Below are 11460 nucleotides of genomic sequence, written 5' to 3' on the forward strand. Positions count from 1 at the left end.
AAAAATATTTGTATATAAAGCTACAGAAAATAAATAGTACTATTTTAAATTATTTCACGAACTACGTGAGACTTATTTAAAATGCAGTATTGAAATTAAATATTTTTATTAATTTCACACACAAATCGGTGGGGCAACGAAGAATCAATAGACAAGACAAAGCTTTTTTTCTCCTGTAACCATGAGTTGTCAGAGCGAATAAGCAATAGAATTGGAAGGTGAAACAAACGAGACAAGTATAGTGAAAAAATATCACAATTATATTGTATTGTATAATAAAAAAAGTTTCAAAAATATTAGGTTAAAATTGTAAACTATTATACATTTAAGTGAATAAATAAATTCTGTATAAATTATTTTAATTTTTTGTCAGTCTATGGACTCTGTGGACAAACAACTTTCAAAAAGAAAGTAATGAATTGTTTATAGTAAAGGTTGTCAATGTCAAATTGTTGTATGACAGTTGTAATCTGTCAACAGTGTCAATTGTGTGCGACGTTTCCATTTTAATTTCCTTTGGTCTGTGTTGTGTGCTACGTATTGATTTACTGTGTATTTTTCTTTGCAAAATATAAATGCATGAAGGGCTCTAAAATTCTCTTTTTTAAGTGATCATGTCTGACTCGGAGGGTAGTAATTATTCCGGGAATGCGTCGGATGCAGGCAGCGTGGTGTCGAATCGGTCACGGAGGAGCGTCGCGTCGAATCATTCAGCCAGGTCGCGCTCGAGTTCCAGATCTCGTTCACGCTCCGGCAGCCGCAGCCGCAGTCCGTCGCGGAGCCCTACGCGGTCACGATCCAAGTCCAGATCGCACTCCCGATCTCGTTCAAGGTATTCAACATAATATATACACAACACTATGGGTCTAAGCTGATAGGACTTACTTGAAGGTTTTCGCCGGATTCATTTCTTAGATGATAATTTATTGTGAAATCTTAGTTTAAATTGTGGAAAACTAGTATGATATAACTATGAACTTGCATAATCTATACATATAAATAAAATTGGAGTGTCTGTTTGTAATATTGAAATAACCGTTTTTACTACATGTGTATGAATATAAATAAGATACATACACCAAAATAACGTTTTTACAATTTTTGTCTGTCTGTCTGTCTATCTGTTTGTTCCGGCTAATCTCTGAAATGGCTGGACCGATTTTGACAGGACTTTTTTTGGCAGGCAGCTGATGTAATAAAGTACAACATGCAATGCAATATAATTCTTATGTAGATGCTATTTAGGTAATGGATGGTTATTACCGTCCATCAGGTGAGCTATAAGATTATTTGCTATATATATATTTAAATAAAATTACATTTTCATTGTTTATTAATTATTAGTTGTAAGATTATATCAGATCAGGGAATATTTATTATTAACATTTTATGTAAGGGCCCCACTTAATTTCTTAGTAGTTAGTGTTCATATTTAACCTTTTATGATCAGAAAAAGCACAGTCTAGTTTTCATTGTGAAAATTTAACTTGAAAATGAGTAATTATGAGATGAATAGTGAATTTATTGCTTCTTAAGTAGATAATATAAAATTTCTACTAATTCTTATACCACTGTAACAACAAAATGTCTGGGCCTGACAGGCAAAAGGAAAGTAGGATGAGTGAAAAAAGATATAAAGAATGAGAGAAAGAAAAGACAAACAACCATGTATAGAGAGGGTTGGAGTATAATGGAGGAGGCTTTTAATTGAGGGGGCCACATAACAAGACAAATAAATATAACATATAACACAATTATATGTTAGCAATATGTAGAAATAGAAATAGTCTCATTCAAGTAAACTTAATGTAAGCACTTTTGAATAGTCACATGTTTTTTTTATTCTACCACTCATTCAGAATGCAGACTCATTACTAGAAGAATAAGTAAAGACTTGTGTGTGCTGCTCTTTTAAATAAATGTTGTTTTAAATAAATTAAATGTGTTAATAAACCTGTAATAATAAATTTACTGATTTTAGATAGAAGTATCAAGTAGTAAAAGTATATAGTTTTGGAAGTGTTAATAAGTAAGAAATGTTGTAGGAGCCGCTCAGTTGGATCTGATGGAAGTCATAATGAAGCAAAGGAAGCTTCTGGTGATGAAGATGTGGAGGTAGGAAGATAATGCATTATTTTTTTACCAGTATTAATTACTTACCATGGCTATGTAGGATCAATGACATATAGACTTATACAAGTTAATTCTGTTTTATCAAAAATAGATTTAATGCACAAAAGATAAGACAGACAAACTCCTTAGCATTGTATGGATTCACCATGCAGATCCATCATATGGCAGAGACAGAACCTCCGAGCAGTTCCCAGGACATATGTCCCAGGTGTAGGTTTACAAGGCATTGACATACCATTCTATTTATGGATGGAGTATGTCCAAAAATATTATATATAGGTCTTTTTAAAAAATTGAAAGTTATTACGTGAAAAAACAAACAGAAAACAGTACAGTTGTAAAAATAAATGTGACATCTATTTAGACAATGTTTCTGCATGAAAACATAATTTAATTATAACAATATGTTTTGCATATATTAATTAACTTTCATTATATTAACTAGTTATTTTACACAAAAATGTAGAGATCAATTAGAACAAGATTTAGTATAGAACAGGAGACAAATTTTGTTATATTAAAAAAGAAGTATGAATATCCAACTACACTTGGTGAAGAAATTACAGTTGAATTGAGTACATTCTTTTATTTATCTTAATAATGTTATAAACGCGAAAGTTTCTGGGTATGGATGGAAATTTGTTACTCTTTCACGCAAAAACTATGGATCAGATTTTGATGAAACTACAGTAATATAGCATATACATCAGAATAACATATGGGCTATTAATTTCACACAGGTGAAACCGTGAGCACAGTAAATAATGTACTAGACATTATTTATATTGTTAACTGGGTCTTATCTGACTGATTTAATCTTATTGTGTTTTTATATTTGAGCCTAAATAAATTAGTGCTGGTTGGTAGTTTGTATTCACACGTTTCGACTTGTAAAATGTGAACTTACAAGGATTGTTTAAAAGAGCAACACACAAGTTTCTTGCTTATTCTTCTTGTGATGAGACAGCTTTCTGAATAAGCGGTAGATTTAAAAAAATGTTGACTATTCAAAAGTGCTTAAATTAAGTTTATTTGAATAAATGATTTTCTATTCTTAACAGGAACCATTCTATGCTAAAGAAAGGTATTTCCTTCCCTCGATATTAGTTCAATTAGGTTACACTATCTTCAAGCTGACTATCATCTTATTTATGTCTGTTAATCAGAATTTCCTTAGAAATACACCCTATTTAGAGAACTGATAACTATTCTTATATTCATATTGGAAATTTCTTTGTAGGATGAACAAGAACCAGAAGGAGAGGATCTAGTGGATTCTGAAGAATATGATGAGGATGAAGATGAGGCAAGACAAAGAAAAAAACGGAAGAAGGACAATCGCTATGGAGGTTTCATTATTGATGAAGCTGAGGTGAGATTTACGGACAATTTCTTTAAAATTCACTTCTCTTATACCGAATACTTTGTTCTGAGAAAATAACAAATCTTCTGTCATTGTTATGTAGCATGATTTTAAATTATTTTCAGGTTGACGATGAAGTCGATGAAGATGATGAATGGGAAGAGGGTGCACAAGAGATGGGCATTGTTGGAAATGAAGTGGATGAAATTGGACCCACTGCCCGAGAAATTGAGGGTCGACGCAGAGGTACTAATCTCTGGGATTCACAGAAAGAGGAAGAAATTGAAGAGTATCTCAGAAATAAATATGCCGATGAAACAGCAGCACACAGGCACTTTGGTGAAGGTGGCGAAGAAATGTCTGATGAAATCACACAACAGACTCTGTTGCCAGGAATCAAAGATCCCAATTTGTGGATGGTAAAATGTCGTATTGGTGAGGAAAAGGCAACAGTACTACTCCTCATGAGAAAATTTATTGCATACCAGGACTCTGAGGAACCCTTTCAAATTAAATCTGTGGTTGCTCCAGAAGGAGTGAAAGGTTATATTTACATAGAGGCATATAAACAGACACACGTCAAAGCCATCATCAATAAAGTAGGAACTTTACAGATGGGTATCTGGAAACAAGACATGGTACCTATCAAAGAAATGACTGACGTTTTACGTGTCGTAAAAGAGCAGTCAGGCTTGAAACCGAAACAGTGGGTGAGATTAAAAAGAGGTCTCTATAAAGATGACATAGCTCAAGTGGACTATGTTGATCTGGCACAAAATCAGGTGCACTTGAAGCTGCTTCCCAGAATAGACTATACCAGGCTTAGAGGAGCCTTAAGAACTGTACAGAGTGAAAGCGAAGCCGCTAAAAGGAAGAAAAAGAGGCGTCCAGCGGCTAAACCCTTTGACCCAGAAGCTATTCGCGCCATCGGTGGTGAAGTGACTTCTGATGGTGACTTTTTGATATTTGAAGGTAACAGATATTCAAGAAAAGGATTCTTGTATAAGAATTTTACAATGTCTGCCATTTTAGCTGAAGGTGTTAAGCCTACTTTGACTGAGTTAGAAAGATTTGAAGAACAACCAGAGGGTATCGATATAGAATTAGTCGCACCTGCCAAAGACGACCCAACTAGTTTGCACTCATTCTCTATGGGTGATAATGTAGAAGTATGTTCTGGTGATTTGGCCAACTTGCAGGCGAGAATCATCGCTATCGACGGATCGATGATCACGGTAATGCCGAAACACGACGCTTTAAAGGATCCTCTCGTCTTTAAACCTAACGAGTTGAGGAAGTACTTCAAGCAGGGCGATCACGTGAAAGTGTTGGCGGGTCGGTACGAAGGAGACACCGGCTTGATCGTTCGCGTAGAACCACATCGCGTAGTCTTGGTGTCCGATCTCACCATGCACGAGCTGGAGGTGCTACCGCGCGATCTGCAACTGTGCTCCGACATGGCCACCGGCGTCGACTCCCTCGGCCAGTTCCAGTGGGGCGACATGGTGCAGCTGGACCCGCAGACCGTGGGTGTCATAGTCCGGCTCGAGAAGGAGAACTTCCACGTGCTCGGCATGCAGGGCAAGGTCATCGAGTGCAAGCCGCAGGCGCTGCAGAAGCGTCGCGAGAACCGGTTCACGATGGCGCTCGACTCCGAGCAGAATACGATCCAGAAGCGCGACATCGTCAAGGTGATCGACGGCCCGCACGCCGGCCGCAACGGCGAGATCAAGCACCTCTACAGGAACTTCGCGTTCCTGCAGTCGCGCATGTACCTCGACAACGGCGGCGTGTTCGTGTGCAAGACGCGGCACCTGCAGCTCGCCGGCGGCAACAAGAGCGCGGCCGGGAACCCCTCCCCGGGCTTCATGTCGCCGCGCATACAGTCGCCCGCCCACCCCTCCCACCCCGCCCACCCCGCCGGCCGCGCCGGGCCGGGGCGCGGCCGGGGGCGCGGCGGGGCGCGGGGGCCCGCGCGCGACCGCGACCTCATCGGGCAGACCATCAAGATCACCGGCGGGCCCTACAAGGGCAACGTGGGCATCGTCAAGGACGCCACCGGCAGCACGGCGCGCGTCGAGCTGCACTCCACGTGCCAGACGATCTCGGTGGACCGCGGGCACATCGCGGGGGCGGGCGGCGGCGCGGGGGCGGGCGCGGGGGCGGGGGCGCGGGCGGGGGCCGGCTCGTACGCGCGCACGCCCGCGCACACGCCCTCGTACCGGGACGCGGGCGCCAAGACGCCGATGCACGGCTCGCAGACGCCCGTGTACGAGGCGGGCGCGCGCACGCCGCACTACGGCTCGGCCACGCCCTCGCACGAGGGCGGCCGCACGCCCGCGCACGGCGCCTGGGACCCGGCCGCCGCCGCCACGCCCGCGCGCGCGCCCGACTTCGACTACGGGCTCGACGACGCCGGCTACGAGCCGCCGCAGCCCTACCGCGCCGGGCCCTTCACGCCGCAGACGCCGGGCACCATGTACGGCTCGGACCACACCTACAGCCCGTACCAGCCGAGCCCGAGCCCGTCCGGGTACCCGGCCGGCTACCTGGGCACGCCCAGCCCGGCCGGGTACTCGCCGCGCTCGCCGGCGGCGGCGGAGGAGGCGGCCGACTGGCCGTCGCCGGACGTGGAGGTGCGGCTGCGCGCGCACGAGGACGCGGCGCTGGCCGGGCAGGCGGGCGTGCTGCGCGGCGTGTCGGGCGGCATGTGCGCCGTGTACGTGCCGCTCGAGGACCGCGTCGTCAACGTGCTGGCCGACCTGCTGGAGCCCGTCGTGCCGCAGAGCGGGGACAAGGTCAAGGTCATCGCCGGCGAGGACCGCGAGGCCGTCGGACAGCTCATCTCCATCGAGAACCAGGAGGGCGTCGTCAAGTTCGGCACCGACGACATCAAGATCATGCAGCTCAGGCATCTCTGCAAGATGAGCACCTCCTAAGAGGGTCGCACCTCCGCGCTGGAATAGCGTTCCATGCCTTAATCATGTAACCTCGTTTCCTAAACAATATAGCAATGTATAGTCCGGTCCGCACGATGCCATAATAAAAATCCCGTTTAGCAAAATTATACTATTAATATATCTTCTGATTGTGACAAGTTTCCGAATGAACGGTAGATTAAAAGAAAGATAACTATGACTATTCCTAAGTGCTTAAATTAAGTTTATTTAAATAAATTACTTTCTATTCTATTCTATGTAAAAGGAGCTACTGCTAAAATACCTTATTCTTTTATGCTAAGTTTCAATCAAAATTATACATATTCTGTCCAATATTGACTCACAGAAATCTTTTCGGGCTCTTTTTTTTGTTTTATATTCGTATGTGTGTCGTGCGCCTGGATAGGAATTTGTAGATAAGGTACCCTTCTGTATCACAGCCGCAGTCGAGCATCGTTCACGATGTCACATCGGTCACGAGTGTAATTAACATTATACTAGTTTAATGACATTTCAATTGATAATGCACTTATACATTACGGCATATAAATAAATATATTATTATAATAATTCCGTTTTATTTCAATGCCTACATTTGTTCAGACATTGATCGTCTCGGTAGTCAAAAGTTTAGCACCGCTTTACATACGATGGTCGCTGGTTCGATTCCTCACGGTGAAAACTATTGTATTCATGAGTATGATTGTTTGTATATATTATCTTTATGTAATATTTATATCTATTGTTTTTATTAGCTATGATAAGTAATGGTGCACCTACCTGCGCTAACGGTTTTCGCTGGCTGGGCACCAGTGGAAGATGATAAGATGAGCAAGAGGTAGATCGGTTAGCCCATAGTGAGATATTCACAAGGAATTTATCCCGATGATTTCCAGGGGGAACCGCCTGGAGGTCATCCTGAGATGGTACATTGCTAGTAATGGAGTTATTAGTTCACATTGCTAATAATCCCTTTCCCCTATATCATTGTCTGATACCCATAACCATTATTTGTTGCATAACAAGCTCTGCTTATCGCAGTACTAGATGGCGCAGTTTTGTATCCAAGGATACATCAACTTTGTCTGATTTTGAAGATAAAAAAAAACTTTAAAAATTTTGATTGTATAACAAGTAGGGACCTATTTGAGATACAATCTAACTTCATATCAAATATAATTTCGATAAATTCTATGAAAGGATTCGTACGCAAACAGACATACTTACGCTTAACATTGTGCTGTATAAATAAATTGCTGCTCTATTCATAGTAAATTGGAATCTGCTAATACGAAGAGTAAACTTATGTTGTCTGTGATGACAACTCTATATGTACTAATGTCACCGACCTCCTATTTTTTTTTATTAATGACTAGCAAGCAAGGGATGATCCAGCTTTGGCGCCAGGAGGGGGTCACAGAATCGTGGTCAAGTCAAGAATTTATAATTTAATTTTGATAACAATAGATACAAGTTATAAAATAGCTTTATTAATGTACGTAAGTACTGTACTTAAAAATATGTATTATTTATTGTACACTTCAAAAACTTAACACTTAATAACTTGTACATATAGGTACACGTACATATTGCCATCTCTTGAAGACATCCAGAGAAGCACTATTTAAATATAAATAATTAAATATTGAAGGTATACATAAAATATGTATCGTGTCAAAATATATAAATAAAATCATTATGTTCAATTAGTGGTCCACCTAAGTCCTGAGCTCAGGATCTGAATCCGCCGTTGCTAGCAAGGAATAAATACTCTAAACAGATGACTAACCAACACCCGTTCCGCCTCCGTAATAAAAATAATATGTCAAAGGTTTTTTGAACGCAATAAATTTCTGAACGCAGGGTGCAGGTCTGAGTTACATACGAATAGTTTGTATGGGAAAATTAAATTGTTTTTTTTTCACTACTTTCCATGCTAAATTAGCCTAATAAAGACCGATTTGGATTTTTAGCGAGATCACAGATAACATATTACATAGCGAGACTATGTAATATTATATTATCTGTGGCGAGACTAATAAGTCATTTTTGTATATGAGAGAAATAACGGAATGGTGCTCCCGCCTGCGCTGACGTAGCACCAGTGGACAAATATAAAATGCACATGAGGTCAGGTCAGTTAGTCCATCGTAGCAAATTCACCAGGAATTGATCAACAAAGTTTCATGAGGGAACTGCGTGGAGGTCAGACAGAGACTAATAGTGTTTATTTACATATGTATATTTCTTGGAGCAATTAAAAGTGATATAATATGAGAAAGGGATTCAAGGTTATTTTCAAAGAATCAACCATAAGTAGCCAAGTCTTGCTGCTCAGTGTAAGTAAATCCGCCACAGATGAACAGCACTCGCCTGCGCTAATCGTATATCCTGGGACCAGTGGAGGATTATACAAAGAGGGTGAAGTCGGGTCAGGCAGCCCATAGGTCACCAGCAATAGGGTCACTAGTTCCTATTTCCAAAGGGACGGGTTGGATGAATTTCTTATTTACCACTCTAGTCATGTGTTAAATATTCATTTAAAAGTGCAACACACAAGTTTCTTGTATGTTCTTCATGTAATGAGTGATGAGTTTGCGTTCCAAATGAGTGGTAGAATAACAAATATTGTGACTTCAAAAATGCCTATATTAGGTATATTTGAATAAAAATCTATTTCTATTTCAATCAGCTAAAATTGTGGATATCACAGTTGAATAAAAATAAAGTACTTCCATTTTTCAGGTTTCTGCTCCGTTACAATACAGCGAATTACTGATATAGGAATGAAAATTGAAATAAAAAACAGTAATAATGATTTTATTAACATTTATTGAATAAATAATACAAAAATGGTTTTCGGTTTCAATATTCAAGAATTTCAAACAAAATACACTCACATGACCTGAGCCAATAATTTCTATCAACATTATGTAATTGTTACATATACGATAATTACTTCAATTCATATCAAAACGATTAATTACATCGAAAAATATGTTGCTACCGATTCTAGTAACATGCATATTAAATACGTTATGGAATTATATGTATTATAGGTGAAATATTTAATATACCACATATATAAATTGAATTTCACGCGCCAATACATCGGGTTTACATCTTAAAGGGATGTAAATGCTCAGCGAAATGCGTCGAGGGTAACAATAAAATGCTTGTAATTCCTAGCATCTGACTAGCCACATGGTAAGATTTTACAAAATTACAGCAGCCATACACGAAATAAAACTAATCAACAAACATATCCGCCCGCACCGCCCACCGTGCGTTACGGACCATTGGCTAAATGATTATGCGACATCACTATGCACTAACAAATCATTCGACGCACAAACGATGACAAAATGATCGAATACAATTATTGCGAAATTATTGTTTTAAAAAATATCAACATCAGCAAAGGTAACCCCAGATCCCCTAAGTACTAACAGTGAACTTACGCTAAACACCGCTATATGTCCACACCGAGCAACTGACTGTCTTTTTTGTTTAATGTATAATGAAGTGTTGCCAGGTGCGGAATATAATTACTTCAATTTACGGGCTAGGCCATAAATATTTCGATTCTGACGGGCGGGACCACGAGTATAGCTGTCACAACCGAATGTTGCGCAGACATAAAACAAAAACCGGTAAAAACAGTTAGTCCAGCCAAAATATGTTCATATCGCATCAGAATCGAATGGAAATTAGTTTACAAATTTGTAAATTCTACATTAGTCAGACACAATATGATCCAGTCACACCGATCACTGCTCGCAATTTACACACCGCATCAGATCTATAAATTATCTACGAATCTACATTATACACAATTACAATAAATCTTTCGAGTTACGATTTCATCGACAAACTAAACCAGTAAAGTGTACTTTTTACAGAAAACGTTCGCATGCATCCGTCATCAATCGCACAGATAATTTTTTATACCGCAAATACAAACTACCGCAAAACAAATAAATATGTACAAGACTTATACAAATTAATTAGAAACTTAGAACCGATCGAAGCTAAAATTTTAATCATGATTCATTATTAATATAATTAATTAATCTGGCCCTCCGGACGAGCGACAAACGAGATATATTTCTGGACACCTTCACGCTACGACACGTGTGAGAAAGAGTGAGACGGCACGCGTGCGTCTCGCTCTACCTTGCACGTGCGGCAGTGTACACGTGAAATGCATTCGTTTGTAACTGCGTCCATCGGCCGTGGAATTAAGATTACTCTACAGACAGTAATACCCACATAAATTTGGCATTATTATATAAAACGTTACATTATCTAAAATCTTTACGTGTGATGTGTGCCAATATACAAATACGTTCTATTAATTTTCAGGCCTAATCTCTTTCAAAACTATGTGATTCACAATTACGAACCGAATCTCCGGAGGTTAAATAATTTACAAGACGAAGGCCCCGGGGGAGCGTAGGGCGCGACCCCATCAGTGCTGGAGACCAGCGAGGCTCTTCCTCCCTGGTCTCCGAGAACTGTTGGACCGGAGGAGTGTCGCCGGTGAGCAGGTCGCACGGTGTAGAGGCGGGGGAGCGTTCAGGAGGCGTACATCCGCTTGATGTCCTCCTTGTACCGCTCCTGGATGTCTTTCCGCTTGATCTTGAAGGCGGCCGTGACCAGCCCCATGTCCGGGGACCACACCTCCGTACACAGCTTCACAGCCGCGGGCACTTCGAACTTCTCCAGTCCGCCTGCAAGAATTAAAACAGTCAGCTTAGAACAAACTCTCTACAGGTACTATTAATCCCAAAACATCAGTCAGACACGAACGACAGATATTTATATTCTTGAAGAAAAGCATTCTATGATGATGTTTCACGCTTAATAGATTGTTGATAGTAATGCGAACTAATTACTCAATCAGAGTCTGGTTGATCTCCACGTGGTTCCCCTGGAAACCGTCATCATAAATTCCAAGTGTATAGGTCACGATGGGTCAACTAACCTGACATTATCATCCTCTACTGGTTCCCTGCTAACATA

General features: G+C 40.7%; 2 protein-coding genes across 2 annotated transcripts in view; one reads left to right on the plus strand and one right to left on the minus strand.

Moving 5' to 3' along the window:
- The first annotated feature begins 486 nt into the window (after window positions 1–486).
- LOC131851612 (transcription elongation factor SPT5) lies at window positions 487–6973 on the plus strand. The gene is made up of 4 exons (XM_059202131.1): window positions 487–832; window positions 2046–2115; window positions 3374–3505; window positions 3622–6973. The coding sequence occupies exons 1-4, from the start codon at window positions 615–617 to the stop codon at window positions 6433–6435; spliced, it is 3234 nt and encodes a 1077-aa protein (XP_059058114.1). The 5' UTR covers window positions 487–614; the 3' UTR covers window positions 6436–6973.
- Window positions 6974–10882: 3909 nt separating this feature from the next.
- Window positions 10883–11460, minus strand: part of LOC131851676 (long-chain-fatty-acid--CoA ligase 4) — a 76883-nt gene continuing 76305 nt past the window's right edge. Inside the window, exon 13 of the mRNA XM_059202207.1 lies at window positions 10883–11168. Coding sequence (XP_059058190.1) covers window positions 11014–11168 — 155 coding nt within the window. The 3' untranslated portion in view covers window positions 10883–11013. The remainder of the gene's footprint in view (window positions 11169–11460) is intronic.

This window comes from Achroia grisella, unplaced genomic scaffold (assembly GCF_030625045.1).
Source record: "Achroia grisella isolate CSIRO2021 unplaced genomic scaffold, CSIRO_AGI_Agris_v1 utg794, whole genome shotgun sequence".
Taxonomy (NCBI): Eukaryota; Metazoa; Arthropoda; class Insecta; order Lepidoptera; family Pyralidae; genus Achroia; species Achroia grisella.